At 42.5% G+C, this 16,006-nt stretch overlaps 1 protein-coding gene across 3 annotated transcripts in view; it reads right to left on the bottom strand.

Annotated features, from left to right (window-relative positions):
* NLRC3 (NLR family CARD domain containing 3) overlaps positions 1-16,006 on the bottom strand; it is a 58,071-nt gene that overhangs the window by 13,864 nt on the left and 28,201 nt on the right. For 2 of the 3 annotated variants that reach the window (XM_070760997.1, XM_070760996.1), the window contains exons 10-15: positions 15,423-15,506; positions 12,583-12,666; positions 10,459-10,542; positions 6,559-6,642; positions 5,364-5,447; positions 1,250-1,333 (exon numbers count right to left, since the gene is read on the bottom strand). In XM_070760997.1, coding sequence (XP_070617098.1) covers positions 1,250-1,333; positions 5,364-5,447; positions 6,559-6,642; positions 10,459-10,542; positions 12,583-12,666; positions 15,423-15,506 — 504 coding nt within the window. The remainder of the gene's footprint in view (positions 1-1,249; positions 1,334-5,363; positions 5,448-6,558; positions 6,643-10,458; positions 10,543-12,582; positions 12,667-15,422; positions 15,507-16,006) is intronic. The other variant, XM_070760998.1, reaches the window with a different exon arrangement.

Below are 16,006 nucleotides of genomic sequence, written 5' to 3'. Positions count from 1 at the left end.
TGTGAGCAGTGACTCCCGGTCCAAATAGGGCCGCAACTGGTGCACCAGGCAAACCTGGGCAAACGCCCCCCTCGCCACAGCTGAAAGATGTTTCTCTTAGGAACAAAGACATGTCATTCTTGTAATATTGATAAACCTTGTACTTCACAAATGTAACAAATGCCTAATGATAGGTACGATCTTGGTTAGAGTAGGCTCTTAAGGTGATCTGCTTCTTTTTTTGGATAATCAATGCAAAACCATTTCAATCTGACCCAATTTGAGCAATAGCATACATCAAAGCTGTCCAATCTTGACAACTTAAAGACTTTATTCATTTTATTTATTTATTTATTGGATTTGTATGCCGCCCCTCTCCGCAGACTCGGGGCGGCTAACAACAATGATAAAAAACAACATGTGACAATCCAATTTAATAGAACAACTAAAAACCCTTATTATAAAAACCAAACATACACACGAACATACCATACATAACTTGTAATGGCCTAGGGGAAGGAATATCCTAACTCCCCCATGCCTGGCGACAAAGGTGGGTCTTGAGTAATTTGCGAAAGACAAGGATGGTGGGGGCCGTTCTAATCTCTGGGGGGAGTTGATTCCAGAGGGCCGGGGCCGCCACAGAGAAGGCTCTTCCCCTGGAGCCCGCCAAACAACATTGTTTGGTTGACGGGAACCAGAGAAGGCCAACTCTGGGACCTTATCGGCTGCTGGGATTCGTGCGGTAGAAGGCGGTTCCGTATGTATTCTGGCCCAATGCCATGTAGGGACTTGTAGAGTTTATCACCGAAAATTCCCCAGCCACCCAGAATTCTGAAGTTGAAGTTCAGAAGTCATAAGTTAAAAATTCTGAAAGTTGAAATCCCTAAGTCTTAAAGTTGTGAAGGTTTGGACAACCCTAGCATATAAAGTACCGTATTTTGTGGAGTGTAAGACACACCTTTGCCTCCCTATAAGAGGGTGAAAATTTGGTGCAGTCTTGTATGGAAGTTTCAGGGACTGAAAAAAGCCTCTGTAATTTTTTCAGAGGCTGGAAACACAAGGCATAGAGCTCACAACGAACAAACCTGTTGCTAAGGTTCACCTCTGGGAATAGCTGTTTGGTGGTATTCCAGGAAGCCGATTCTCCCACCAATCAGCCTTTTTCTTATTTTCCTTCCCCCAAAATTAAGGTGCATATTATACTCCAGTGTGACTTATATTCCCAAAAATACAGTATTCTTCAGTGTTTCCCACATGCACTACTTACTTCAACCTGCGGAGGGTGCTGTTAACTTTCAAGGAGTGGGCCATAGCCTTGGCTCCCATCAAACCAATGGAGTTTCCCCTAAGGCTGAAATCAGAAGTAAAGAAAAGTCATGTTTATTTATTTTATTTATTTATTTATTTTGTCCAATACATAATACACATTGAAGAGAAAGATATGTAATAATATAAATAAAGAAAAGAATAGCCGAAAATATATAAAAGTATAGGTGAACATATTTGAAAGGAAGAAAAGATAAATGAGAAAAGGAGAGGCAATTGGACAGGGGACGGAAGGCACACTTATGCACGCCCCTTACTGACCTCTAAGGAACCTGGAGAGGTCAATCGTGGATAGTCTAAGGGAAAAATGTTGGGGGTTAGGGGTTGACACTACTGAGTCAGGTAATGAGTTCCACGCTTCGACAACTCGGTTGCTGAAGTCATATTTTTTACAGTCAAGTTTGGAGCGGTTAATATTAAGTTTGAATCTGTTGCGTGCTCTTGTGTTGTTGCGATTGAAGCTGAAATAGTCATTGACAGGTAGAACGTTGCAGCATATGATCTTGTGGGCAATACTTAGATCATGTTTTAGGCGACGTAGTTCTAAGCTTTCTAGACCTAGGATTGATAGTCTGCTTTCGTAGGGTGGAGGAGATGGCTACACCTATCTTGGAGACAAAGGGGGGTGAGAGACCCCCTGCCCATAATCCAGGCAGGGAATGACCCCCTTCCCCAATGCTCCATTTTTTATTTGGGCAGGCAGTTTTCTTTCCCCCCTTTTTTAAAACTCATACTTGCATATGACTAATTGTTTGGCTGCCGATCAGTTTCCGGTCACAATTCAAAGTGTTGGTCATGACCTTTAAAGCCCTATATGGCATTGGACCAGAATACCTCCGGAACCGCCTACTACTGCACGAATCCCAGCGGCCGATAAGGTCCCACAGAGTCAGCCTTCTCCGGGTCCCGTCGACTAAACAATGTCATCTGGCGGGCCCCAGGGGAAGAGCCTTCTCTGTGGTGGCCCCGGCCCTCTGGAATCAACTCCCCCCGGAGATTAGAACTGCTCCCACCCTCCTTGTCTTCCGTAAACTACTTAAGACCCATCTATACCGCCAGGCATGGTGGATTTGAGACACCTTTCCCCCAGGCTTATTATAATTTATGTTTGGTATGTATGTGTTGTTTGGTTTTTTAAATTGATAGGGTTTTTAGTTTTTTCTTAATATTAGATTTGTGCCTGTACAATATTGTTTTATCGCTTGTTGTGAGCCGCCCCGAGTCTTCGGAGAGGGGCGGCATACAAATCTAATAAATTATTATTATTATTATTATTATTATTATTATTATTATCATGTTCCTCTTCATATTCCACTTGCATAACAATCACAGGCTGCATTTGTCTGTGTCTGATGGGGCCCTGAAACAGATGCCCGGTTCAAATCTGTACTCAATGCTCATCCATGCAATCAATACATCACAGCAGAGAAAATAAGAAGAGCCCTGCTGAATCAGGCCAAAGCCCATTGAGTCCAGCATTCTGTGTCACACAGTGGGCCACCAATTGTATATGTGGATCTTGAGCAGAAAGAGAAGGCAAAACCCTCCTTTTCCCTTGACCCCCCAACAAATGGTACTCAAGGGAATCCTGCCTGCCTCAGCCAACATAGAGGCGGCACTTGGACATCCGTTTCAATAACTACCAATACGCTTGGCATCCATGAATCTGTCTAATCCTGTCTTGAAGCTATCAAAGCTGACAGCTGTCACGACCTCTTCTGGAAGAGAATTCCATAAACCAAGGACCTTCTGGATAAAGAAATATTTCCCTTTATTTGTCCTCACTTTCTTACCTATGAGCTTTAGGGAGTGCCCCCTTGTCCTAGTATTGTGTGATTGTTGTGGTTAGCTCTGGCCCAGCTCCTGCCTCAAGGACTCTGGATGTGGGGGAGACATCCACATGCTGCAGGCCTGTTTTGCCCCCGGTGGAATCTGCTGATGAAGGCTCCTCTGACCAAGAAGACATGAGTGACAGGGAGGAGGAGAATGTGGCAGACAGCTCAGAAGGAGATCAATTATCCAGCTCCTCCTTGGATTCAGAACAAGAATTAATGATACAGCCACACATGCGGAGAGCGATGCATAGGCAACAACAACTGAGAGATTATTATAAAAGAAAATGAGGCCACCTGTGGTTGGGTGGGGCTGTGGTAATTAGTGAGGCTGTTATAAATAGCAGCCTGTGGGTTTGGCCATTGTGGAGGATTATCTGATCATTGTGTTTCGTGACTGCTTTACTGACTTTGACCTTTTGTGTGCTGATTTTTCCCTGCTTTGAAACTAAACCAGAGCAAAGTGTGTTTCACTTGGTGAAAGAAGAAGGACTGTGAATTGCCTCACAGCTGCAAGCTAAGTATCACAGAACTGATAAGGGACTTGTACAAATTACCAGTTTGTTTGGAGAGGAGTGCTCTGTGTGTGTCTGAAATTTGTACCTGTGAATTTTTGGGAGGAGTCTACCAGAGAGCCCGACAGAACAGTGATAGAGAACATAATTTTTCTCTATCCACCTTTTCTATCGCATGCATGATTTTATACACTTCGATCAAGTCACCCCTTAAACGCCATCTTTCAAGGCTGAAGAGACCAAGGCGTTGCAACCTGGTATCATAAGGGAGGTGCTCCATTTCCTTGATCATTCTTGTTGCCCTTTCTTTGCACCTTGATATATTGATATATTGATTTATTGATTGCATGGATGATGTGATATGTGGTCATATCTGATATGATATGTGATCATACGTGATGTAATTTGTAATGATGTGATGATATGATATGTGCAATGGCACATATTAGCTTGCTTCATGGCACAGTAATGCAAAATGACTTTACAACATGCACCTGTTGAAAAATGAGATGACGTACAGAGAAAAGTAAGTAGTACATGATACCCAGACAAATATTTTTTATGAAAGAAATCCATTGTACTAAAAACAAGGATGTAATTTGGAACTTGCAGCCTGGTCTATATTTAAAGCAAACATAATTGCAAACAGCCGGGGACGGCTTTTCTGAGCAAAATAAATAGATAAACATTAATTTTTAATTTCATTTTTCATTTGTTTATGATCAAGCATAGTATACCATAGTATACCAATGCAATAGGTATTCAAAAAAAAATACAGTAGCTAAAATAGAAACATAGAAGACTGACGGCAGAAAAAGACCTCATGGTCCATCTAGTCTGCCCTTATACTATTTCCTGTATTTTATCTTACAATGGAGATATGTTTATCCCAGGCATGTTCAAGTTCAGTTACTGTGGATCTACCAACCACGTCTGCTGGAAGTTTGTTCCAAGGATTTACTACTCTTTCAGTAAAATAATATTTTCTCATGTTGCCTTTGATCTTTCCCCCAACTAACTTCAGATTGTGTCCCCTTGTTCTTGGGTTCACTTTCCTATTAAAAACACTTCCCTCCTGAACCTTATTTAACCCTTTAACATATTTAAATGTTTCGATCAAGTCCCCCCTTTCCCTTCTGTCCTCCAGACTATACAGATTGAGTTCATGAAGTCTTTCCTGATACGTTTTATGCTTAAGACCTTCCACCATTCTTGTAGCCCGTCTTTGGACCCGTTCAATTTTGTCAATATCTTTTTGTACGTGAGGTCTCCAGAACTGAACACAGTACTCCAAATGTGGTCTCACCAGCGCTCTATGTAAGGGGATCACAATCTCCCTCTTCCTGCTTGTTATACCTCTAGCTATGCAGCCAAGCATCCTACTTATCAACCTTTTTCTTAGTCTGGGTCAAATGGGAACAGAACAAGTGTATAGTCACAGCAAAAACTAAGCAACCAAAAATAAAATACTCATAGAAAGAACCACTCAAAAGAGGCAAAGTCATGTAATTTCAAGTTTCAGATGTGCAGGGAAATTTTCTTACAGAGTCTGAAACTTCATTTCGGGTCAAATAGACCTGAACAGAACAGCAGAGACAAACTGTTTTTAAATGCTGTTTTTCTTTGTTGGAAGCCGCCCAGAGTCCTTTGGGAGTTGGGCAGCATATAAATTAGATTAATAAACAAGTAATAAGACGTGGTTACTTACTCCAAGACGGCAAGTTTCTTGTTAACGACCAATGCTTCTGCCAAGGCTGTGGCCCCACTCACCCCGATGGCTGCCACCTGCAGGCTGCAAACAAACCAGCACCTTTTAAGAGGGCTCCAAGTATGTCAGGCTACCATTTGTCAAAGTACCAATATGGTGTAAGAGAAAATTTGTAGCTCAACTAAGACATTAAATATGCAGGTAAACAATGGTGGGCAGCAACCGGTGCGCCTGGGATCGCCATTCCGGCAGGTCTGGAGCTGCATGCACATGTGCGCACAGCTCCAGATGACCGGCAGCTGCCGCCACTCACGCCACTGGTTGCCCACTGGAGATTTTTGGTGAAAATCGCCATGCACAGAAGCAAAGTAATTGGCAATTTTCACCAAAATCTTGCACGAGCGAGCATCTTCGTGCGACATTTTGGCAGAAGCAAAGGAAATGGCGATTTTCACTGAAATTGCAAGATTTCACTTTCTGTGCATGTTCAAGTAGCAAATATCATGTCAGGCGCGCATGCCCAACCCCCTCCTGCGCTCTACCGCCTGCCTGCTGCTGCCCGACCGGGAGGGCGCACCATTATAAGGTAAGTTCGTTCATTCATTCATTCATTCATTCATTCATTCATTCATTTATTGGATTTGTATGCCGCCCCTCTCCGGAGACTCGGGGCGGCTAACAGCAATAATAAGACAGCGTACAATAATAATCCAATACTAAAAACGATTAAAAACCCATTAATATAAAAACCAAACATACATACAGACATACCATGCATAAAATTGTAAAGGCCTAGGGGGAAAGAGTATCTCAGTTCCCCCATGCCTGGCGGCAGAGGTGGGTTTTAAGTAGCTTACGAAAGGCAAGGAGGATGGGGGCAATTCTAATCTCTGGGGGGAGTTGGTTCCAGAGGGCGGGGCTCTTCCCCTGGGCCCCGCCAAGTGGCATTGTTTAGCTGACGGGACCCGGAGAAGACCCACTCTGTGGGACCTAACTGGTCGCTGGGATTCGTGCATCAGAAGGCGGTCCCTGAGATAATCCGGTCCGGTGCCATGAAGTTTTCAGCCCATTGCTGCAGGTAACCCTTGAATCAGGACCACTATTGAGCCCAGTAGCTGATCTCAGTCCCCGAATGCTGTCGCCCACCTCTCTCTTAATCGACGTGCTGCCCCTTCTAGGTAGCACAGAAACATACTAGAGAGCTTCCAGCGTTGCGTTCACGCGTAGAGCTGAGGCCAAAGCAGCCGTTCCTTCATCCCCAATGGCATTTTCTTGCAAACTGGGGAGACAATAAATGCAAAGGACTAGTTTACTTCAATCTGGTGGAGATTGGACCATTATTGGCTTGGAAATTGGACAATACCAGCCATGGAAGAAGAGTTCTGAAGACGGTGAAGATTGTGGAGATGACTTCTTGGAGTGGAGGAAAAAACACTACATTAATGGTGGACTGGAAACAAAGTAATAGAGTTTTGCATAAAGTTTGCATATGGGAGACTTATCTATACCTACCTCACGTCTTCTGACTGTTCTGTCGGGCTCTCTGGTAGAATCCTCCCAAAAATTCAGAGGTACAAATTTCAGAAACACACACGTTTGAAAATTCAAAACAATGTTCTTTATAACGAAAATTCAAATAAACGAAGCACTCTTTTTGTATAGCAAAGAACACTTGTCTCCAAACAAACTGGTAATTTGTACAGTCCCTTATCAGTTCTGTGATACTTAGCTTGCAGCTGTGAGGCAATTCACAGTCCTTCTTTCACAAAGTGAAACACACTTTGCTCTGGTTTAGTTTCAAAGTGGGGAAAAATCAGCACACAAAAGGTCCAAGTCAGTAAAGCAGTCACAAAACACAACGATCAGATAATCCTCCACAATGGCCAAACCCACAGGCTACTATTTATAGCAGCCTCACTAATTACCACAGCCCCACCCAACCACACGTGGCCTCATTTTCTTTGATAATAATCTCTCAGTTGTTGTTGCCTATGCATCGCTCTCCGCATGTGTGGCTGTATCATTAACTCTTGTTCTGAATCCAAGGAGGAGCTAGATAATTGATCTCCTTCTGAGCTGTCTGCCCCACTCTCCTCCTCCCTGTCACTCATGTCTTCTTGGTCAGAGGAGCCTTCATCAGCAGATTCCACCGGGGGCAAAACAGGCCTGCAGCATGTGGATGTCTCCCCCACATCCACAGTCCTTGTGGCAGGAGCTGGGCCAGAGCTAACCACAACACTGACCAACCAAGAATTCTTTTCAACCGAATCAGATTGAGTTCATTTTGTTCAACGGAGGCCTTTGGGTGAGGATTCAACATGGTAGTACCAACTTACAGGGTGCATTCCAAAAGTAATGCAATTGAATTTCCCAGGCTGCTCCTATTGGTCAAAGTGGGACGGGGGACGCTAAGCTTTGCCGCGAAACCGGTCTCAGTGCTCTCCAAGTTATGGAAGTGGCAGGACGTCAGTTATGGCAAATCTGTGCAATCCGACCGTGTCATCAAAAGACCAACCGAGGGGAAATTTCAAGATAACTTTTGCAACGTATAGAAATTGAACCTGATTATTTGGACAACGTCATCGCTGGTGATGAAACCTGGGTTTTTGAATACCACCCAGAAACAAAACGCCAAAGCTCTGAGTGGCACACTGACCAGTCCCCCAAGCCCCAAAAGGCAAGAATGAGCAAATCAAAAGTGAAAACAATGCTCATTGTCTTTTTCAACAGTAAAGGAGTGGTCCGTAAGGAGTTTGTTCTTCAAGAGCAGACAGTTAACGCTGCCTACTACGTGGATGTGCTGGAAAGACTCCCGTTTTTCGTCCATAGAAGAGAACCAATCAGCCATGATGAAGACCTTGCGAGAGGTCCCCAAGATGCCTTACAGGGCACGTACAGGTCATGGCAGAGTCGCTGGAAAAAATGTGTAGAGGCCCAAGGACAGTACTTTGAAGAATTTTAAGTGTTTGTGCAAATCTGTTCAATAAATCACTTTTTAAAAAAATATAATGGCATTACTTTTGGAACGCACCCTGTAGTTGACAAGGATTACCCAGACTCATATGTGCTCTAATAGCTGCCTTTACACCAAGGTAAACATGGTGAGGTTGGTTTTTTAAAACCTTGGTTAGTTTTGTTTTATGGATTAACATGTTGTGCAACCTCCTGCCTGTTTCACTGGTTTATGGTTGGGTGTATTGACTCAGTTCAGATGAGGCATTCTCAATGACCATGTGTCAGTGTAGCAGGACACCAAGTGTGCCCCAAACTTGCGTTGCCTGTCCACGTGGAACAATGCCACCTGGTGGTCTGGCAAGGGTCTACAGCCAATCCCCATGGCCCAGGCGTTACAAGACGTCCGCCTCCTGAAGCATTATGTTTTGGACCCCCAGAACACCAAATTGCTTTGGCTTGCTCCAGATGGTATGTACTGGATATTTATTGATTGATTGATTGATTGATTGATTGATTGATTGGATTTGTATGCCGCCCCTCTCCGTAGACTCGGGGCGGCCAACAACAATAATAAAAACAGCATGTAAATCCAATACTACAACAACTAAAAAACCCTTATTTTAAAACCAATCATACCTACAAAGAAACATACCATGCATAAATTGTAACGGCCTAGGGGGAAAGAGTATCTCAGTTCCCCCATGTCTGACGGCAGAGGTGGGTTTTAAGGAGCTTACGAAAGGCGAGGAGGGTGGGGGCAATTCTAATCTCCGGGGGGAGTTGGTTCCAGAGGGCCGGGGCTGCCACAGAGAAGGTTCTTCCCCTTGGCCCCGCCAAACAAAATTGTTTAGTTGATGGGACTCGGAGAAGGCCCACTCTGTGGGACCTAACTGGTCGCTGGGATTCGTGCAGCAGAAGGCGGTCCCTGAGATAATCTGGTCCGGTGCCATGAAGGGCTTTCTAGGTCATAACCAACACTTTGAATTGTGACCAGAAACTGATCGGCAACCAATGCAGACTGCGGAGTGTTTGTGGGAAGTATGCTTATGTTCAATTCCCGCTCAATTGGTGTGGCTCTTGTGTCCTTGGTGTCATTCGCCCGGGATTTTTCCTACTCCCCCTGAAACAAAGGCAGATTCTTGGGGTGCCTGTTTATGATGAAATTGGCAATGTTCGCTCTAAACGGTCACTCATTAGCGATCTTAAGATCGGGGACTGGAAAGAGGATGAATGGCCCCCCGGAAAGCATTATTAAGGTTTATGGCCCGTCTACCTGGGCCGAGGATGGCACCTTTGGTTACTGCACCCCCATTTATATGCTCAACCACTTCATCCGCCTTCAGGTAGTGGTGGAAATCATCACCAATGAGACGGTGCGTGGTCTTGCCCAACTGGCCACGGAAAGTGTTAAATCACGCACATATATCATGCAAAACAGATTGGCCTTGGACTATGAGCTTCCTCATCAGGATCCCATTGCTGGCCAATATGCAATATTAATTTAATGTAGTGTAATTTTTTAATAATTTAATTTAATAATTTAATTTAATTTAATTTAATTTAATTTAATTAATTTAATTAATTTAATTTAATTTAATTTAATTTAATTTAATTTAATTTAATTTAATTTAATTAATTTAATTTATTTAATTTAATTTAATTTAATTTAATTTAATTTAATTTAATTTAATTTAATTTAATTTAATTTAATTTAATTTAATTTAATTTAATTTAATTTAATTTAATTTAATTTAATTTAATTTAATTTAATTTAATTTAATTTAATTTAATTTAATTTAATTTAATTTAATTTAATTTAATTTAATTTAATTTAATTTAATTTAATTTAATTTAATTTAATTTAATTTAATTTAATTTAATTTAATTTAATTTAATTTAATTTAATTTAATTTAATTTAATTTAATTTAATTGCCGGCTAACTCCCGAGGGACTCTAGGAGGTTCACAACCAAGGTGTTACATTTTAAATAATGATTATGAAATCAAAGCAGAGTCATCTCAAAGTGTTCTGCTGCAACCCAATTCTCACATGTCTACAACATGAATCCCGAGATTTTAGAAAAATGGATCCCCCCCTCCCCCAAATCCCAATTCATGTTAGATTTAAATGAAAACTTACTCCAAGATAGTCAGGCTCTTGTTGCACTGCAAAGCTAGATTCAGGGCCTTAGCAGCTTTGGCTTGAATGAAATTCCACTGCAAGCTAAAAGAAGGGAGAAAAAATCAGAAAGAAAGCAAATTCATAGAAACATAGAAGACTGATGGCTGAAAAAGACCTCATGGTCCATCTAGTCTGCCCTTATACATTTTATCTTAGGATGGATCTATGTTTATCCCAGGCATGTTTAAATTCAGTTCCTGTGGATTTATCTACCACGTCTGCTGGAAGTTTGTTCCAAGCATCTACTACTCTTTCAGTAAAATAATATTTTCTCACGTTGCTTTTGATCTTTCCCCCAACTAACCACAAATTGTGTCCCCTTGTTCTTGGGTTCACTTTCCTATTAAAAACACTTCCCTCCTGGACCTTATTTAACCCTTTGACATATTTAAATGTTTCGATCATGTCCCCCCTTTTCCTTCAGGGCAGTATCAGTTCAGCATGCTGATGCTGTGGGTCTGGATTGGTCGCCTGGCATGGAATGGCAGAAGGTGACTGCCCTATATTTTCATCAAAGTACTTTTCCCAAATCTGCCCTTGAGTGAAGTTTGGGATTATAGTTATTCGAGATGAAGGAAATATTGGGGGTTTTTTGGGAAGGCAAGGAGGGGGGGGGCAGTACGAATCTCCGGAGGGAGCTGATTCCAGAGGACCGGAGCTGCCACAGAGAAGGCTCTTCCCCTAGGCTCTGTGGGACCTGATCGGTCGCTGGGATGTATGGATAACCGCCTACCCCTTTTGCGAGAGATGGGTTATGCTGTAGATCTCTCCCTCCACCCAGGAAGTGGGCTGCACACAGTATGGGCATCATAATACTATAGTGTGGTAGCAAAAATTGTGATGCACATGGAGCTGCGCATCCCCAGTGCGTGTACATGCGCCCCACGTGAGATTCAGCTTCTGTGCATGCGTAGGGAGCGAAATCTCACACGAGGGCTCTCGCGCATGTGAGATTTCCCCAATTCTCAGTGGGCTTTTTGCCTAAAATCATGAAATCTCTCACTCACAGGTGCCCTTGCATGAGATTTTGCTGCCTCTGTGTGTGTGCAGAAGCCAAATCTTGCACCCATGGGCACCAAACATGCAAATGCCGGACGTGTGTGTGCCCACACCTGTCACCCGGAGTGCATTGAAAACCTCGGCAACGGGCAGCCCTTCACTGCTCCACCCCACTACAGTGATACCTCGTCATACAAACTTTTCGAGATACAAACCCAGGGTTTAAGATTTTTTTGCCTCTCCTTATAAACTATTTTCACCTTAGAAACCCACCGCCACCGTTGGGATGCCCCGCCTCCGGACTTCCGTTGCCAGCAAAGCACCCATTTTTGCGCTGCTGGGATTCCCCTGAAGCTCCCCTCCATGGGAAACCCCACCTCCGGACTTCCGTGTTTTTGCAATGGTGCAGGGGAATCCTAGCAGGGGAATCCCAGCAGTGTAAAAATGGGCGCTTCGCTGGCAACAGAAGTCTGGAGGTGGGGTTTCCCAGCGAGGGGAGCCTCAGTGAAATCGCAGCATTGCAAAAACACAGAGGTCTGGAGGTGGGATTTCCAGGACTTCGGTGTTTTTGTGATGCTGCGATTTCACTGATGCTCCCTTCACTGGGAAACTCCACCTCCAGGCTTTCGTTGCCAGCGAAGCGCTCGTTTTTGCGATGCTGGGATTCCTCTGCTGCATCGCAAAAACACAGAAGTCCGGAGGTGGGGTTTCCCATGGAGGGAAGCCTCGGGGAAATCCCAGCAGTGCAAAAACGGGTACTTCGGCTGGCAAAATGGGTGAATTTTGGGTTTGCACGCATTAATCACTTTTCCATTGATTCCTATGGGAAACATTGTTTCGTCTTACAAACTTTTCACCTTAAGAACCTTGTCCCGGAACCAATTAAGTTTGTAACACAAGATATCACTGTATTTTTATAACCCCCTGGAGTAGGAAACTCAAGAGGGCCTTAGTTGGGAGCTTCCGTGTCTGCTTGATGCCTTTGGTTTTGCATTTCAGAAGATGCCAAGGCCTAAAATCCAGGACAAATTTATTCCAAGAAAGACAGCAAAGGCCCCCCTTTCATAAATGTCATAAACTTACTGCAGAGAAGTGAGGGCCTGGTTTTCCTTCAACGCCTGGGCAATGGCATGGATCCCCTCATCATAAAGCAAGTTGGCTGCCAAGCTGCAAGAAACACCCAAAGAAAGAGAGGTTAAAAGGGGGTATGGATGCTGTTGAAGGTTTAGATTCACGAGGGTTACAGCAATCCCTCGCTACTTCACAATTCATCTTTCGCGGATTTGCTATTTCACGGGTTTTTTCAAAGGGAAAAGAACGCCGGGGCAGTGATGGAGGAACGCCGGGGCAGGGGGGGGGAACTGCAGCGGTGGCCTCCTTCGGCCCGCGGTGTAGCTGAGAGAAGCTGGTCTCTCTCAGCAGTCACCAGCAGTGCTTCGTTGACAACGCATCGTTACATTCAGCAAATATATTCTCATAGTGCAGAGAGAGAGAGAACTATCTGCCTCTACCTAGGATCGAACTCACAGCCTCCTGATTGTGAGGCAAGAGCTCCACCTCTAGGCCGCCACTCCACTCATAGAAACAAACATAGAAACATAGAAACATAGAAACATAGAAACATAGAAACATAGAAACATAGAAACATAGAAACATAGAAACATAGAAACATAGAAACATAGAAACATAGAAACATAGAAACATAGAAACATAGAAACATAGAAACATAGAAACATAGAAACATAGAAACATAGAAACATAGAAACATAGAAACATAGAAACATAGAAACATAGAAACATAGAAACATAGAAACATAGAAACATAGAAACATAGAAACATAGAAACATAGAAACATAGAAACATAGAAACATAGAAACATAGAAACATAGAAACATAGAAACATAGAAACATAGAAACATAGAAACATAGAAACATAGAAACATAGAAACATAGAAAAATAGAAGATGGACGGCAGAAAAAAGACCTCATGGTCCATCTAGTCTGCCCCTGTACTATTTCCTGTATTTTACCTTAGGATGGATATATGTTTATCCCAGGCAGGTTTAAATTCAGTTACTGTGGATTTACCAACCACGTCTGCTGGAAGTTTGTTCCAAGCATGTACTACTCTTTCAGTGAAATAATATTTTCTCATGTTGCTTTTGATCTTTCCCCCAACTAACTTCAGATTGTGTCCCCTTGTTCTTGTGTTCACTTTCCTATTAAAAACACTTCCCTCCTGAACCTTATTTAACCCTTTAACATATTTAAATGTTTCAATCATGTCCCCCCCCCTTTCCTTTCTCCACACTATACAGATTGAGTTCATGAGGTCTTTCCTGATGTGTTTGATGCTTAAGACCTTCCACCATTTTTGTCGCCCATCTTTGGACCCGTTCAGTTTTATCAATATCCTTTTGTAGGTGAGTATTCAGTAAACAGTCAACTTCATATATATCCAAGTCAAGCAATCATATACAAACCAGATATTAGAATATTCAGTTCTTTGCATACAGCAACTATGCAATAATATTCTCCTTCAATATTAATATTACTTCATATATGATACATAGACCAATATTTAGCACACAGCAATATTATAGTCACACAGACAAAACTAGCAGAGAGTGAGATCAGAGAATTAGCGTTAGCAAGGACAATAGAGCAATAGCAAGCATTAGCAAGACTAACTGCAATAACCAACAACACAACAACAGAGAGCAATACATCTGACTCCCTTTTATGGCTAATTGCAGCCTAGGTCTTAAAGGAACATTATACTAATTCCTCCAAACATACATTGCTGGTTAGTTCATATATTGACAAACCCAACGGTGAAGTACGTAGTACTGACAGCAAGTACAACCATTACCAACAGACAGGTAAATTTTGAAGTTGAACATGGAATAATAATGACAATGACAATGATAATTGTTGTGGTTAGCTCTGGCTCAGCTCATGCCCCAAGGACTGTGGATGTGGGGGAGACATCCACATGCTGCAGGCCTGTTTTGCTCCCGGTGGAATCTGCTGATGAAGGCTCCTCTGACCAAGAAGACATGAGTGACAGGGAGGAGGAGAGTGTGGCAGACAGCTCAGAAGGAGATCAATTATCTAGCTCCTCCTTGGATTCGGAACAAGAGTTAATGATACAGCCACGCATGCGGAGAGCGATGCATAGGCAGCAACAACTGAGAGATTATTATCAAAGAAAATGAGGCCACCTGTGGTTGGGTGGGGCTGTGGTAATTAGTGAGGCTGCTAAAAATAGCAGTCTGTGGGTTTGGCCATTGTGGAGGATTCTCTGATCCTTGTGTTTCGTGCCTGCCTTGCTGACTTCGACCTTTGTGTGCTGATTTTCCCCCACTTTGAAACCAAACCAGAGCAAAGTGTGTTTCACTTTGTGAAAGAAGGACTGTGAATTGCCTCACAGCTGCAAGCTAAGTATCTCAGAACTGATAAGGGACTTGTACAAATTACCAGTTTGTTTGGAGACAAGTGCTCTTTGCTATACAAAAAGAGGGCTTCGTTTAAGTGCATTTTCGGTATAAAGAACATTGTTTTGAATTTTCAAATGTGTGTGTGTCTGAAATTGTATCTGTGCATTTTCGGGAGGATTCTGCCAGAGAGCCCGACAGAACAGATAATAATAATAAATAATAATTTATTAGACTCAGGGCGGCTCATAACAACAATAACCAGAGTCTTCGGAGAGGGGCGGCATACAAATCTAAATAATAAATAAATACTAAATAAATAACACAATATAAATACAAATCTAATAATTAAAACTATGGCTAAAACCCATTATCTTAAAAACAAGCAGTAATACACAATCAACACTCAATATTACAATCATACCCACACATAACTTTTAACGGTCAGAAGGTGGGGGGGTATATGCTAGTTGAAATGAACTCACTCCAGATTCTTCAGGGTAGAATTAGCTCGTAGAGCGTTGGCGATGGCTTGCGCTCCATCTTGGCTTACGGAGTTTTCCCGTAGACTTGGGTTTTAAAAAGAAAAGGGAGAGAAAAATCATTATTGATGTTTTCTTAACTACTGTATCTTCGTTTGACATGACACTCCAGTCTGACCTAAGAACGTAGAAGAGGATGCAGCTATAGAAAATGCTCAAGCAGTAATAGTTTTAGGTTGGAAGGATGCAACAAAATGGACAATACAAAATTGGTACCGGTACATGGTGGACCACATTCAGTTTGAAATTATGATGGTAAAGATTAATATGATTAATAAAAATAAATTGGGAGAATTGATGGGATGATGGGATAGGGTGAGAGATTATATGGTTGGTAGAATTCGGGACCAAGCTATGAAGAATAAATTGGAATTACTTTATATTATAAATGGACATATAATTGTACTATAAATGTAAATGGACATTGATCTTAATTCAAAAGGCTCATTTTGAACCCTCATTTTAGTGATGGGGTTTGAGTGTTGTCTGGTGCTGGGTGCACAGATCACCAAGCACTGCGTTATATG

The sequence above is a fragment of the Erythrolamprus reginae genome, chromosome 9 (assembly GCF_031021105.1).
Source record: "Erythrolamprus reginae isolate rEryReg1 chromosome 9, rEryReg1.hap1, whole genome shotgun sequence".
NCBI classification, from domain to species: domain Eukaryota; kingdom Metazoa; phylum Chordata; class Lepidosauria; order Squamata; family Dipsadidae; genus Erythrolamprus; species Erythrolamprus reginae.
The sequence above is the reverse complement of the archived record's forward strand: the minus strand, read 5'-3'. Positions and strand labels throughout refer to the sequence as shown.